This window comes from Podarcis liolepis, assembly GCF_965112155.1.
Source record: "Podarcis liolepis genome assembly, chromosome: 1".
Taxonomy (NCBI): domain Eukaryota; kingdom Metazoa; phylum Chordata; class Lepidosauria; order Squamata; family Lacertidae; genus Podarcis; species Podarcis liolepis.
This window is the reverse complement of record NC_139554.1, coordinates 4,484,491-4,500,688: the sequence shown is the minus strand read 5'-3', so window position 1 is coordinate 4,500,688 and position 16,198 is coordinate 4,484,491. Positions and strand designations below refer to the sequence as shown.

The 16,198-nt window shown below is 47.3% G+C and overlaps 1 protein-coding gene across 1 annotated transcript in view; it reads right to left on the bottom strand.

Moving 5' to 3' along the window:
- TXNDC16 (thioredoxin domain containing 16) overlaps window positions 1–16,198 on the bottom strand; it is a 47,059-nt gene that overhangs the window by 18,138 nt on the left and 12,723 nt on the right. The window contains exons 6-13 of the mRNA XM_083514780.1: window positions 14,978–15,052; window positions 12,758–12,879; window positions 12,077–12,164; window positions 10,553–10,709; window positions 8,238–8,404; window positions 5,055–5,115; window positions 4,740–4,890; window positions 3,026–3,172 (exon numbers count right to left, since the gene is read on the bottom strand). Of these exons, the coding sequence (XP_083370906.1) occupies window positions 3,026–3,172; window positions 4,740–4,890; window positions 5,055–5,115; window positions 8,238–8,404; window positions 10,553–10,709; window positions 12,077–12,164; window positions 12,758–12,879; window positions 14,978–15,052 (968 nt within the window). The remainder of the gene's footprint in view (window positions 1–3,025; window positions 3,173–4,739; window positions 4,891–5,054; window positions 5,116–8,237; window positions 8,405–10,552; window positions 10,710–12,076; window positions 12,165–12,757; window positions 12,880–14,977; window positions 15,053–16,198) is intronic.

Genomic DNA, 16,198 nt, shown 5'->3' with positions numbered 1-16,198 from the left:
TTCAAATCTGAATTGTCAAATTGTGTTATTAGTGTTATTATGGTTTTTGTTGTATGTACCGTATTTTTCGCCCTATAGGACGCATTTTTCTCCTCCAAAAATGAAGGGGAAATGTGTGTGCATCCTATGGGGCGAATGCAGGCTTTCGCTGAAGCCTGGAGAGCGAGAGGGGTCGGTGCGCACCGACCCCTCTCGCTCTCCAGGCTTCGCGCAGCTCTCCGCAAGCCACGGGAGCCCGGCGCCCGGCTCCCGCTGCTTGTGGAGAGTTGCCTACATGCTGAAGCCTGGGCGCGCTGCGCTCAGCATGTCCAGGCGTCGCGCACCTCTCCGCAAGCGGCGGGAGCCCAGCGCTGGGCTCCCATGGCTTGCAGAGAGCTGCCTGTTCTGGGGGCTGGGGTCGGGGGAAGCTCAGGCTTCCCCCGCCCCAGCCCCGTGCCTGGGGGGGAAATAATTTCCCCCCCTTTATTTCCCCCCAAAAAAACTAGGTGCGCCTTATGGGACGGTGCATCCTATAGGGCGAAAAATACGGTACAGTGGTGCCTCGCAAGACGAAATTAATCCGTTCCGCGAGTCTCTTCGTCTAGCGGTTTTTTTGTCTTGCGAAGCAACCCTATTAGCGGCTTAGCGCTATTAGCGGTTTAGCAGCTAAAAAGCTATTAGCGGCTTAGCGGCTTAGAAAAAGGGGGGGAAGCGGAAAAAAATCAGAACACTTGCAAGACGTTTTCGTCTTGCAAAGCAAGCCCATAGGGGAAATCATCTTGCGAAGCAGCTCAAAAACAGAAAACCCTTTCGTCTAGCGGGTTTTCCGCCTTGTGAGGCATTCGTCTTGCGGGGCACCACTGTATCTTTTGCGGTTGTTGTTTGTACTGAAAAATGATTTTAAAATTATATACAGTGGTACCTCGGGTTAAGTACTTACTTTGTTCCGGAGGTCCGTTCTTAACCTGAAACTGTTCTTAACCTGAAGCACCACTTTAGGTAATGGGGCCTCCTGCTACCACCGCGCCGCCAGTGCACAATTTCTGTTCTTATCCTGAAGCAAAGTTCTTAACCTGAAGCACTATTTCTGGGTTAGCGGAGTCTGTAACCTGAAGCGTATGTAACCCGAGGTACCACTGTGTGTGTGTGTATATATATATACATGCACACCCACACACACACACAAAATGTTCATATCAAAAAAATACTTAATTACAAACAAGACACCCATAACGAAACTAGACTACAGACTTACTCCCGATGCACAGAAAGAAGGAAAGGCCCAAATGATCATGGAGAAGATGCTGGAAAGCCAGTGAAGATAATTTGTAGATTTTAAGCTAAAGGTCAGAAAAGTTTAGATCTAATACTGGTTCGTAATGGATGGTGGAGATCTGGAGGAAGGACTGCTCCCCATTGTCGCAAAACAACATGGGAGTTTCTGCATGCAAAGTAGAGGTTTTATTACCGAACCTTCCCTGGAAGACTTGGCTAGAGGGAAGGCCAAATATAAGAAACAGCAACAGAACAGGTAGGTAGCCGTGCTGGTCTGCCGTAGTCGAAACAAAATAAAAAAATTCCTTCCAGTAGCACCTTAGAGACCAACTAAGTTAGTTATTGATATGAGCTTTCATGTGCACGCACACTTCTTCAGATACACTGAAACAGAAGTCACCAGACATATATCGTGAGAGGGTGGGGAGGGGTATTACTCAGAAGGGTGGTGGGAATGGGTGATTAGCTGATAGGTGTGGTAAACCAGATGAAGACTGTTAACGACTGCAATCAGTCTTACAGGAAAAAGCAAAGGGTGAGATGGCTAAAAATAGCTTTTTCATGCATAATGAGATAAGAATCCAACTCTCTATTCAGACCAGCTCTCTCCATGGTTTTAAGTTTGGGAATAAGTTGCAATTCAGCAACTTCTCTTTCCAGTCTATTTCCAAAATTCTTTTGTATTTGTTGTCGTGTCCGACTCTTCGTGACCCCCTGGACCAGAGCACGCCAGGTACTCCTGTCTTCCACTGCCTCCAGCAGTTTGGTCAAACTCATGCTGGTAGCTTCGAGAACACTGTCCCACCATCTCGTCCTCTGTCGTCCCCTTCTCCTTGTGCCCTCCATCTTTCCCAGCATCAGGATCTTTTCCAGGGAGTCTTCTCTTCTCATGAGGTGGCCAAAGTATTGGAGCCTCAGCTTCAGGATCTGTCCTTCCAGTGAGCACTCGGGGCTGATTTCCTTCAGAATGGAAAGGTTGGATCTTCTTGCAGTCCGTGGGACTCTCAAGAGTCTCCTCCAGCACCAGAATTCAAAAGCATCCATTCTTCAGCGATCAGCCTTCTTTATGGTCCAGCTCTCACTTCCATACATCACTACTGGGAAAACCATAGCTTTTACTATACGGACCTTTGTTGGCAAGGTGATGTCTCTGCTTTTTAAGATGCTGTCTTTTGTATTAAAACAGCTAATTTGAGATCTTGCATAGAATGTCCTGGGAGATTGAAATGTTCTCCTCCTGTTCTCCTATTGTTTATGCCATCAAATGCCAAAAGTGTCCTTCAACTCTCTATATTGGAGAAACTGACCAAACCCTACGCCAAAGGATAAATGGACATAAATCTGATATCAGGAATCACAAGACAGAGAAACAGTTGTCAACAGTCAAAATAAAAAAGTTCCTTCCAGTAGCACCTTAAAGACCAACTAAGTTAGTTCTTGGTATGAGCTTTCGTGTGCATGCACACTTCTTCAGATACACCAGAAGAAGTGTGCATGCACACGAAAGCTCATACCAAGAACTAACTTAGTTGGTCTTTAAGGTGCTACTGGAAGGAACTTTTTTATTTTGACTATGGCAGACCAACACGGCTACCTATCTGTAGTTGTCAACAGGTTTACCACACCTATCAGCCAGTCACCCATTCCCAAACTTAGTTGGTCTCTAAGGTGCTACTGGAAGGATTTTTTTTATTTTGTTTCAAGCAGCGGAACAGAGAGAGCTGGTTCCTGGAAAGGTGAAACGCAGAGCTATTTGGGGCTGTTTACTTACAGCTGGCATAGAAGAGCACGGCCGTGGAGTTGGTCTTTGCCAGAGCAGGGGCGAAGGAGTCTTCCGTCAGGGTCTGGATGTGCTCAAGAGGAAGTTCACGCTTCCGGTCCCTGATGACCGATTCCACCACCTCGTCATCCTGGATCTCTGCAGGGCAAACAACACAGGCTCCTTCTCAAGACAAGGAAGAAGAAGAAGAGTTTGGATTTGATATCCCGCTTTATCACTACCCGAAGGAGTCTCAAAGCGGTTAACATTCTCCTTTCCCTTCCTCCCCCACAACAAACACTCTGTGAGGTGAGTGGGGCTGAGAGACTTCAGAGAAGTGTGACTGGCCCAAGGTCACCCAGCAGCTGCATGTGGAGGAGTGGAGACGCGAACCCGGTTCCCCAGATTACGAGCCCACCGCTCTTAACCACTACACCACACTGGCTCTCCCGCTGCATGCTTTCGGCAGGGTTCAGAGAGCACCCCACGACTTCACAGAGGGTGAAGCTATCAATGACTTTTACTGCGGCAGCAATATTATAATAAAAAAATAAATTTATTAATTTCCCCAGCCACTCTGGGCAGCTCCCAACAGAGGGCTAAAAACAGAACAAAACTTCAAAAAACGTCTCTAAACAGGGCTGCCTTCAGATGTCTTCTACAAGTCTGGTAGTTGTTGTTCTCTTTGACATCTGGTGGGAGGGCGTTCCGCAGGGTGGGCGCCACCACCGAGAAGGCCCTCTGCCTGGTTCCCTGTAACTTCACTTCTCGCAGGGAGGGAACTGCCAGAAGGCTCTCAGCACTGGACCTCAGTGTACTGGGCCGAGGCCGTTTAGGGCTTTAAAGGTCAGCACCAACACTTTGAATTGTGCTCAGAAACATACAAGCAACTACACTCTGGAACTCCCTGCCTATTGATATCAAGTAGGCAACTTTGCTGTCATCTTTTCAGCACCTGCTAAAGACATTTTTATTTAGAGAAACCTATTGATTGATTGATTGATTGATTGACTGAATTTATATACCGCCCTATACCTGGAGGTCTCAGGGCGATTCACATAAAAAGATCACAGTATATAAAAATAAAAGCACTAACCCAATAATACCCCACTCCTCAAAAAAGAGCCACATTTTAAAAGGGTATAGGATGTTGATCAGGTCAACCAAAGGCCTGGTCAAAAAGGAACTGCCGTGGGGAGAGCATTCCAGAGACGGGGAGCCACTGCAGAGAAGGCCCCATTCTCGCCACCCTCCGGACCGTTAGAGGAGGAGGCACACAAAGCAAAAGGGCTTCAGAAGATTATCTCAGGGACTGGCTAGGTTCATATGGGAAGAGGTGGTTCTTGAGGTATTGAGGTCCTGAGCCGTTTAAAGCTTTATAGGTCAAAACCAGCACTTTGAATTGGGCCCAGAAACTAATTGGTAGCCAGTGCAGTTGGACCAGGATGGGTATAATATGCTCAGGACCAGGATCGATGTGAGATGCTCAAACCGTCTTGCTCCGGTGAGCAACCTGGCCGCTGAATTCTGCACCAGCTGAAGTTTCCAAACCATCTTCAGACATGGAGAATGTTTTCATCTGTTTAGTGCTGATTTTACCTTTTGAACGTTTTGATGAGTTGTTTAAATATATTGCCTTACTCTCTTTGTAAGCCATTTTGGTTTTTTCCTTCAACCATCAAGCGGCGTAAAATTTTTACCAAATAAAATGAATTAGTAAATCTACCTTGTTCATAGTTCTCACCATCTTCCTCCTCCCCCTCCTCTTCTTCTTCCTCCTCCTCACGTTCCTGTGTGGGTTCGCTCTGCTTGCCGTTTTCCACCAAGGCTATGATCTCATCCACGTCTTTCAGAACCAAGTATTTAACAGGCGCACCCTGCGGAAATACCAGATCATTGAAACCAGTCAAGGCTGCAAGCCTGCACACATTTACCCGGGAGTAAGTCCCATTTGCTGCAATGGAACTTGCGACTGAACAGGCCCACTGCAGGTGGCAAAACAGAGAGGGAGTCTTAATGACACCAGCAACAACGAACTAACCTCCTCAGGTGTCTTGAGGGCGACGTTACACTGGGGAAGAACATCCAAGCTGATGGAGCTCCTTTCAAGATAAAAATGAGGCATTAAAATCTGAAATGAGGCATGTAAATAAGACTGGTGACTGGAGGCGGCTGCCGAGACCACATAACACCGGTTTTGAAAGACCTACATTGGCTCCCAGTACGTTTCCGAGCACAATTCAAAGTGTCGGTACTGACCTTTAAAGCCCTAAACGGCCTCAGTCCAGTATACCTGAAGGAGCGTCTCCACCCCCATCGTTCTGCCCGGACACTGAGGTCCAGCACTGAGGGCCTTCTGGCGGTTCCCTCATTTCGAGAAGCCAAGTTACAGGGAACCAGGCAGAGGGCCTTCTCGGTAGTGGCACCCGCCCTGTGGAACGCCCTCCCACCAGATGTCAAAGAGATAAATAACTACCTGACATTCAGAAGACATCTTAAGGCAGCCCTGTTCAGGGAAGTTTTTAATGTGTGACATCTTAATGTATTTCTGGTCTTTGTGGAAGCCGCCCAGAGTGGCTGGGGAAACCCGGCCAGATGGGCGGGGTGCAAATAATAAATTATTATTATTATATTATTATTATATATTTAAGGGCCAGCTCTCCTGTGGCCGGACTGGACTGCTCTACCACTGAGCTGTGGGTTACAAAGGGGGGGGGGAAGGTTGTGAACGCTCCCCAAAATGGCTAAAAACACCCACATTTCTAGAGCTAACTCTCCTCTATCTACCTAGCAGGACTAGAGTTAAGAATTGGTTCTAACATCCTATTGTTGGCAGCAAACCTCTCAAAGGCACGGGGAGTGTGTATATGAACTTAATATTGTTTTATGGATTATAAATGCCCTGCTGATTTGATGATATAAAATGACTGCTGCAACTGTGGTGTTAAGTTTAATTTTTAGTTGCTGCTTTGTTAACAGTGTTCCATAGATTGTTTTATTGATGATTTGTTCATTATTTTGTGTGCTCTGTGCTGTATTTGTGATGTTCCATTATGTTACTTTTATTTCTTGTTTGTAAGTCAATTTGGGATTCATCTGAATGGACAGTGGCACAGAAGTACAATAAATCAAATCAAATCAAAGGCTGTTATCATCGCTCCCCCTGTTGCACCTGCCGGTCTACGACCTGCCTTTAAGAACCTAAGGAGAGCCTGGCCGCAGGATCAGGCCCAAGGGGGCCCATCTAGTCCAGGGTCCTGTCCTTAATCCTAGGCACACCTTCAGTTTATTGTCAGGAAGAACTCAGCGGGACTTTGTTGTTGTTGTTTAGTCGTGTCCGCCTCTTCGTGACCCCCAGACCAGAGCACGCCCGGCACTCCTGTCTTCCACTGCCTCCCACAGTTTGGTCAAACTCATGCTGGTAGCTTCAAGAACACTGTCCCACCATCTTGTCCTCTGTCGTCCCCTTCTCCTTGTGCCCTTCATCTTTCCCAACATCAGGGTCTTTTCCAGGGAGTCTTCTCTTCTCATGAGGTGGCCAAAGTCTTGGAGCCTCAGCTTCAGGATCTGTCCTTCCAGTGAACACTCAGTGCTGATTTCCTTCAGAATGGAGAGGTTTGATCTTCTTGCAGTCCATGGGACTCTCCAGAGTCTCCTCCAGCACCAGAATTCAAAAGCATCCATTCTTCGGCGATCAGCCTTCTTTATGGTCCAGCTCTCACTTCCATACATTGCTACTGGGAAAACCACAGCTTTAACTATACAGACCTTTGTTGGCAAGGTGATGTCTCTGCTTTTTAAGATGCTGCCTAGGTTTGTCATTGCTCAACGGGACTTACTTCTGTGTAAATGCGCACAGCACCGGGCCCTTCATGCGTCTGTGTGGATGGTCAGCTCCCACAGTGAGGAGATATCTCAGAAATCCACCCATCTTCCCCCCTTTTTTAAATTGAATTTATTTACAATATAAACACATAACAAAGAACAACAACAAAAACAAACAACCTTCCCCAAAAATACAAATAAAATGATTGGGGGAAAAACAAAGAACAAAGAATAACGTACAAAAGAATACTGAACTAACTAACACTCCCTCTCTCTCTCTCTCTATATATATATAATTTCCATTTTTATTTCCTTCCATTTGACTTCCTTCATCCTTCACACGATTTTCTTTTTCACTTCTGGTAACCTGTCTCTTTCATACTTTATTGTTACCTCCCTTTTTGACAGACTTGTTTTGATTAACTTCTGCCGGATGATTGGTGGTACTTAGGAGGAGGAAAAGATACTTGCTGAACAGGAGGAGCAGAAAGGAGGGGTGGCCGAAACGCTACAGAAGACAAATGAGAGCCGGGGACCTGTCAAGACGACTTCAAGCTCGACCAAGGTGAAAGCTGGACTATTTGGGACATATGGATTTAAGAAACAGAGCTGGAGCTCCACCTTTAAACAAGTAGGCCTGGCTGGAAGAATCATGGCCAGTATTGAGAAAGTACCTCTTCGAGTATGGGGGTTAAACATAAGAGACCTCCAAAGAAGCCGGCTGAAAGGGACTGAGAGGGACTTGAGAGCCTCGGACGTAAGGTCACCAGGCTAAAAAGATGGACTAATGGCTTTTGGTTTGGGATTGAAACCGGGGAGGGAAGGGTAGGGTTTGGAAGTCCAAAGGGGGCCTGATCTTTATTTTGCAGTGTAAAAATTTTATGTTGTTTATTATTATAAAATGGGGAATTCGTGGATGGGAACTAGGGTCAACCTTAGGAAAAGTATTTTCTTTCTCGTTTTTTCTTTTTTTTCTACATATGACTAAGGTATATAATCTAAAAGTTACTGAATAAACTGAACTAAATACAATAATGAACTAAGGGTTAAACTGATTACAAAGAAGTATATTAACAAATTATGGTTAAAACACTAAGGATAAAAACTTGGTGAACAAATAATTCGAGCTGGAATACAAGAAGGGGAGGTGTGGGGAAGTCATGAAAAGAAGTTATTGAAAATGAGACTTAAAAGGTGGAACCTTTTTTGTGTGTGTGTTTTTCTTTGTTTTTTGTTTCATTCTTTGTACCTTTTGAAACTTTAATAATTTTTTTTTTTTAAAAAAAAGGATGATTGGTGGTACTTAGCTTATAAATGGTTAAAAAGAAACACCCACCCATCTTCTTCTCCCCTTCCCCAAATCGCTCCCCTTCCCCAAATACCTCTTGTCCTCAAATACCTTGACAGGAGGAGGACTCCAGCTTTGCCCAGCAGCTGCCAGGCCACAAACTCTGCAATTCCTTTATCTGCCTCCAAGGTTTCCTTGTGAGCCAGGATGAAGATCAGCGGGAATCCCAGGTGGAGGTGAGTGGTGGAAACCTTTTCTGGGTCTTCCGTAGCCTCTGCCTGCAGGAGAGAGGCCATTTCAGGGTAAATACACCAGAGATCCCCAAATTTATTTGCCCCCCCCAAAAAAGAAGTAATAATACTGTACTGAGTGCTCCCCTGAAAATCTACCTTCTTTAAGCAAAGAAACAGAAAGATGCACTGACAAATTTGAGTTCTTTGAAGTAATAGTTGGCTGTACTTTTACTGTTCAGATATGTTCATAAAATTGTACTAACAAAAGCCAAAGGAGTCATACAATGTCTCTTAACTGCTGCCAGAATTATCGTTTGTAAAATCTGGGACTTTGTACGTAAGTATGTATGTATGTATGTATGTGTTGTTGTTGTTTATTAAGTTTCTATACTGCACTTCATCTGAGGATCACAGGGCAGCTGACAATATCAAAACACAAAAATACACAACATAAGACACAACACAAAAATACACAACATCAAAACAACACATGCACACCCCAGATTAAGAGGGCACAGCTTGCTTAATTAGCCAAAGGCCTGGGGTAAGAGGAATATTTTTGTCAGCCACCTAAAAATAAAATAATAATAATTTATACTACCACTACTATTACTAATAACAAATTTACTTTATGTACCCTGCCCACCTGGACTGGGTTGCCCCAGCCACTCTGGGCGGCTTCCAACAGAATATAAGAAAACAGAACAGAACATTAAACATTAAAAACTTCCCAATACGGGGCTGCCTTCAGATGTCTTCTAAAAGTTAATGTAGTTCTTTATCTCCTTGACATCTGATGGGAGGGCGTTCCACAGGGTGGGCGCCACCACCGAGAAGGCCCTCTGCCTGGTTCCCTGTAACTTGGCTTCTCACAATGAGGGAACCGCCAGAAGGCCCTCAGCGCTGGACCTCTGTGTCCGGGTAGAACGATGGGGGTGGAGACGCTCCTTCGTGAAGGCGCCAGGTGAGCTCCCTGGTTGTATGGCGAAGCTTACTTAGATGGTGGGAACCAGAGAGGAAAAGACAACAAGGTCATGCCTTCACTGGGAAACGGAGCCTTTTCATAACGTCATGGAGTAATAAGGTACAGGAGAATGCAAACCCATTTATCTTCTCTGGAACTCTGTGATAGGAATTTATTGTGTTTGATTTTGGTGTGGAAACCTGTTCCTATATGCTTAGTCCCAGATACTCCCCTTACTTATGTTTTCTTTCATTGGGCACCTGTTATTATATTGTGCTATGTCTCCATAGAAATAAATATATACTGGGGGGTTGGAATAAATAAAGCAGAGACATCACCTTGCCAACAAAGGTCCGTATAGTTAAAGCTATGGTTTTCCCAGTAGTGATGTATGGAAATGAGAGCTGGACCATAAAGAAGGCTGATCGCCAAAGAATGGATGCTTTTGAATTCTGGTGCTGGAGGAGACTCTTGAAAGTCCCATGGACTGCAAGAAGAACAAACCTCTCCATTCTGAAGGAAATCAGCCCTGAGTGCTCACTGGAAGGACAGATCCTGAAGCTGAGGCTCCAAGACTTTGGCCATCTCATGAGAAGAGAAGACTCCCTGGAAAAGACCCTGATGTCGGGAAAGATGGAGGGCACAAGGAGAAGGGGACGCCAGAGGACGAGATGGTGGGACAGTGTTCTCCAAGCTATGAACATGAGTTTGACCAAACTGCGGGAGGCAGTGGAAGACAGGAGTGCCTGGCGTGCTCTGGTCCATGGGGTCACGAAGAGTCGGACACGACTAAACAACAATGTTTTCTTATAAATAAATATATACTGGGGGGTTGGGAACTGTTGAAATAAAGAATAGATCATTTGAAAATAAATAAACAGGTTTCTAGTCCTCATGATTCTGAACAAAGGAGTTAAATAGGAGCTTCGTAGCTGAGTGGGGGATTTGAACTTTGGTCTCCCAATCCAACATTCTTTGGAGAGGATGCTTGGGGGGGGGACTTGGCAAGGACAGGCAGCTGCTTCCCATGCCTCCTTTTTAAGCAGAGGTTGGATGGCCGTCTGTCATGGATGCTTGAGCTGAGATCCCTGCATTGCAGGGGGTTGGACTAGATGACCCTCGGGTGTCCCTTTGCAGCTTTACGATTCTATAATCCAATAGGCCTTTGAAGAAAGCTCAGGATAAGTGGGTGCGGGGGAAGGGGGGAAGGAGGCCACCACCAACCGTACCACGAGGGGCTCCGCCATCAGCTTCAGGAACCTGTGGATGTTCAGCGTGGTCAGAGGCTGCCCCATCAGAGTCCTCCGGCACGGCTGGTCCAGATCCGTGGCCACTTTGCAGTGGCAGAAAAAGAGCTTTGAGCTTGGCACGTCCGGCTCTCCGCTGCTGCAGGAGGGAGACAAGGGCATCAGTACAGGGGCCGACCTGGCCTCCCATGAGATTGCATTCCTAAATGCAGACACACTCGATGCCGGGCGGGGTGTGCCCAGAAACACAGCCAGGTAGCATTTGTCCACCTTTGCAAAAACACCAAACTGGACCCAGAATACGATATAATTGTCAGCATCGCCCTTGGGCCAGTGCCACTAACTGGACTCACACATTTCAGCCCCGACTGGGCTAGGCGATCTGGGTAGCACTTCCAGAGACCACCTTCTGCACAGGAACTGGTCAAAGTGCTGTGGACTCACAGCTTAAGAGTTGTGAGCACCGGATTCACTCCCACAAGAAGACAGTCGTCGCACAGCAGAGTATAGCAGAGTATATAAACAACTTGGAGAGCAGCTCTGTAGAATATCTTCTTTATTCTATAACTACAACTATAATACAACTATATACAGAGCTAAATAGGTCTAAGCATAAATGAATGCTGCACTGCACTGAGTGTCTGCAGCTGCTCTTAGCAGCAACCTTATCTCTACACACGATCTCTAACACTCAGTCTCTCTCTCTCTCCAACACTGACTGACTGACTGATTTGGCGCTGGAGCAGAATAAGTAGAGAGCAGAACACGCCTCCTCCTCTCTGGAGAATCAGCAGATTCCTCAGGAGATTCTTGGATATGGGAGGGGTGAAATCTCCTCAATAATATCTTTATTGTCATTGTCCCATGCAGAACAATGAAATTGAAACACTACATAAAACATTCAAACCCCCCTAAAAACTCTGAAACCCCATTTTAAAATCCACTATACTATGCTGCATTTAGAACCAGAATTGCATTTGTGTAGAAACTGTTTCTCAGGCGGCTAGTCCTAGTCTTTATAACCCTGCACCTTCTTCCAGAAGGCAGAAGCTGAAAGAGATCATTTCCGGGGTGCGCACTATCCTGCGCTATCTCTGCGGCTTTCTTATGACACCTGGCAGCATAGATTTGATCTAAGGTGGGAAGAGTACACCCAATTATTCCAATTATTTGCTGATGCAAAAGGAACACCCAGGGGTCAGCAAACTTGTTCAGCGGGGGGCTGGTTCACTGTCCCTCAGACCTGGGGGAGGGGGGGCGGACTATATTTTGGAAGAGGAGAAAAAAAAGAACGAATTCCTATGCCCCACAAATAACCCAGAGATGCATTTTAAATAAAAGCACACATTCTACTCATGTAAAAACACACTGATTCCCGGACCGTCCGTGGGCTGGATTGAGAAGGCGATTGGGCCACATCCGGCCCCCGGGCCTTAGGTTGCCTACCCTACTACACAGCCTCCCTCCGTGTGTGTGTGTGTGTGTGTGTGTGTGTCAAATACATACCGAATGCTCCTCAAAACCATCACTTCAGTGGTTAAGGCAAACTTGAGAGAGTCGTAGACGAAAGCAGTCTCCATCAAAGCTCTGTGCTCTAAGAGAAAGACAGGAGCACTTAGGGACTCGTATTTACAGCCGCATTCAAAATTATTCAACCCCCATTGCAAATCAGGTTGATTATCAAAATTTCAAGACCTTGAGCTGTTTGCAATGAGCAAATCAAAGAAAAGCAACTAAGATGCTTCAAGTGGTTTCCGCAAAGGCCTGTCCTGTCGGAATAAAACGGTCTTCACCTGCCTGCGGGAGGACAACAAGGGGTGGGGAGTTCCAAAGTTGTCTGGAAGGAGCCACCACCGAGAAGGCCCTCTCTTGGCTCCCTCCAGGAGGGTGGAAAGACTGAGAGAAGGGCCTTCCCTGAAGATCTCAGAGCCCAGGCAGGATCGTAGGGGAGAAAAACGGCCCTCCAGATATCCCAGAGCATACTCTGGTTTCACCTCAGATCGTATAAATCTTTCGCCTTTTACCAGATATCCCAGAGCAGCCTCCTTTGGCTCAGTGTGGTTCAGCCACTGCCTTTATAACCGAGAGCGACACTCTGCAGCAGCTGATTCCACAAACTTTGGAGCTGGAGGGAGGAAACAGACAAGGGAACCCTCCACGGCCGAGAAAAGTTGCCCAATTTATTACCTGCCGTCCCAACAGCCTGTACATAAGCAAAGACCAGTTCCCGGTGACCCTTCAGAGAGTCTTCCAGCTTCTGGAGGTCTGCCACAGTGGCGACGTATTTCACTTCGTTGAAGAGGAGAGCGCTGGGAAGGAGACATGGCGAGCGACGTGTAAACCAGGGAAGCTTTTTCAAATCGAGGGCCACATCCACTTCTTGGCAAGCCCCCGAGGGCCACATTCCAGCAGTGGGCGGGGCCAGAGGCAAAAGTGGGCAGAGCAAAATAACCTACTTTTTACCGTGTACAGAAATCGATTTTCTGCATGCACACACTGCTCTCTATTCTCTATGCGGGTGGGGAAAATCAATTATCGGACTTCTAGGACACGTTACAGCCAGGCCATAAACACTTGAGAAAGATGGAGGGAGGGCAGATTTAGGTTGTATTTATCCTGTGGGTCTGAGGGTCACCGATTTGAGGCAGGTGGGGTGAGAGGGGCTGAGGAAGGTGGCTCAACAATCAATCCTTCTTCGCAGGGAACTCTGGGAATTGCAGCTCTCATCACTCTCATCAAACTACAGCTCCCAGAATTCCTTTGGGGACACCAGGACTGCTTAAAAGTGGTTTCGTAGTGCTTTAAATGCATGGTGGGAATGTGGACTAGGCCGTGCTGGATTTACGTATAAGCTAAACAAGCTATAGCTCAGGGCCCCACTCTCATGGGGGGGGGGGGGGCGGGGCAAAAAAAAATTAAAGGAGAAACAAAACTGGATGTACATTTCCAAAATACAGTGGTACCTCTGGTTACATACTTAATTCATTCCGGAGGTCCGTTCTTAACCTGAAACTGTTCTTAACCTGAAGCACCACTTTAGCTAATGGGGCCTCCTGCTGCCGCGCCGCCAGAGCACAATTTCGGTTCTCATCCTGAAGCAAAGTGCTTAACCCAAGATACTATTTCTGGGTTAGCGGAGACTGTAACCTGAAGCGTATGTAACCCGAGGTAGCACTGTATAAGATAAAAAACAATTGAAATATAACCTACCTATAGCAACAGTGTTTTGTGTTGTGTAGGCTCCTATGAGGTACGTCATGGGCCCCGCCTGCTAGCCTGCTCCCTAAAATATCACTGGTTTGCTCCTTTCTATATATAGGGTACATACTGCCATTTTTCACCCCATAGGACGCACTTTTTCCCCTCCAAAAATGAAGGGGAAATGTGTGTGCGTCCTATGGGGCGAATGCAGGCTTTCGCTGAAGCCTGGAGAGCAAGAGGCATCGGTGCACACCGACCCCTCTCGCTCTCCAGGCTTCAGGAAGCTATCCGCAAGCCTTGCAAGCCCGGCGGGAGTTCCCGCGGGCTCACAAGGCTTGCGGGCAGCAGCCTGCAGCCCCCGCGAGTGTCCGCAAGCCTTGCGCGCCCGGCAGGAGGTCCCGCCGAGCGCACGAGGCTTGGGGCGGCAGCCTGCAGCCCAAAGCACGCGGAGCCCTCCGGAGGGTGCCCCGTGCTTCGGGCAGGTGTGCGCAAGGCTTGGGGCGGCAGCCGCGGCGGGGCGCCCTATAGGACAAAAAATACGGTATATAGCCTACATTCTGCACGGACTGGTCGCATGGCAACATGGGCAAATGGCTTTAGATACCTATTAGATCCATCAATTACCTTATAGAAAATATTCAACACAAAAAGCAGCGACCATTTGTTGTTGACAAAGGGCAGCTGGACATTGAAAGAGCCCCATTACCTTCAGTAGCTTAGGGCCGCACTGAACCTAAATCCGGCCCTGGGACCAGGTGCCCTGCCACAGAGCTTTGGGCCCATGGAAGACAGAACAAGCTTGTTTTCCGCTGCTCCGGAGGGGGGAACCCAAAGCAATGGGTTCAAATGACAAGGAAGGAGATTGCGACTAAATATTACGAAGAACTTTCCAAGAGGAAGAGCTGTTGGACAGTGGAACCGACTCCCTCGGAGGATGGTGGGCTTGGAGGATTTTGAACAGAGGCCGGATGACCACCTGTCAGCTGTGAGTCCTGATTTGCTGGGAGTTAGACTAGAGAACCCCTGAGGTTCCCTTCCAATCCTACAGTTCTCTGATTCTACAAGTCGGTCACCTCCAGTTCCCCCACCCACAGCCGTCACTGACTCAGCACCAGTCTGCTGTCACCACCCTCTTTCCGCGCAGAACGCAGGCAGGTGGCTGCAAAGGGAACAGACGCCAATCAAACAGATGTCGAAAGGACTCACAAGAGCACGTTGGCCACAATGGCATCCACACTGAACAAGGCGTCCGTGGGGAGCTCACGAAGCAGCACATGTCCCCTGGAAGTAGGGAGAAGAACGTGAGAGGGAGATAAAGGTAAAGGTAAAGGGACCCCTGACTATTAGGTCCAGTCGTGGCCGACTCTGGGGTTGTGGTGCTCATCTCGCTTTATTGGCCGAGGGAGCCAGCGTACAGCTTCCGGGTCATGTGGCCAGCATGACGAAGCCGCTTCTGGTGAACCAAAGCAGCGCACAGAAACGCCATTTACCTTCCCACCAGAGTGGTACCTATTTATCTACTTGCACTTTGACGTGTTTTCAAACTGCTAGGTTGGCAGGAGCAGGGACCGAGCAACGGAGCTCACCCTGTCGCGGGGATTCGAACCGCCAACCTTCTGATCGGCAAGTCCTAGGCTCTGGGCCTGATCCAGCCAAAATCAGAGGTTCTCAAACTGCTTTCAGCATAAAAATTTGCTCGAGCCGAATTTGAACAACAAATACACTGGAAAACGAAAAGACAACAAGACCCAGCAATGCTTGATTTATAAGGCACCCTGGGGTCCATTACCTCGATTCTGGACCCTTTAAAATATTTTTGTTACAAAAGTTGGGTGCCGCCCCAACTCTCTGCTGAGCAATGGGGGGGGGGGTTCCCAGGCACTCACCCAGGGTCTGTAATTCCTTTGGAGGATTGAGACACGGCAGAGACTGTCATAGCTTTAAGAAATGTGGTTTATTTGCCCATTTACACCTTCAGTCTGCATGGAATCCAGATCTTACAGCATGGTCATTTCCAGAGGGTCTTGGCATCCACAGCAGTGCAGCCAGCCTTCAGCCAGCCTGCCCAAGATGGACCCCAGCCTTTCTTCTCTCCCCTTCTTCTTCCCAGAATGCCCTACTAAAAACTCTCTTTTCCTGTCCCTTCACACACCCCATCACCTCAGCAACAGCTGTCTGCCATAGGATTCCTCTCAGATGGTCCATCACCAACACCTTTTGTCATGTGAACAGATTTGTTCTTTGCTAGGCCAACCAAGGCGGTTTGTAGAAGCTAGCTTAGGGATTCCTTGTCTGGCACAGTTCTGCAGCTTGTACTTTCATCCATATAATAATAATAATAAATTTTTATTTATATCCCTCCCCAGCCGAAGCCGAGCTCAGGGCAGCTAACGACAATAAAATAATACAACATTCTAAAATCATTTC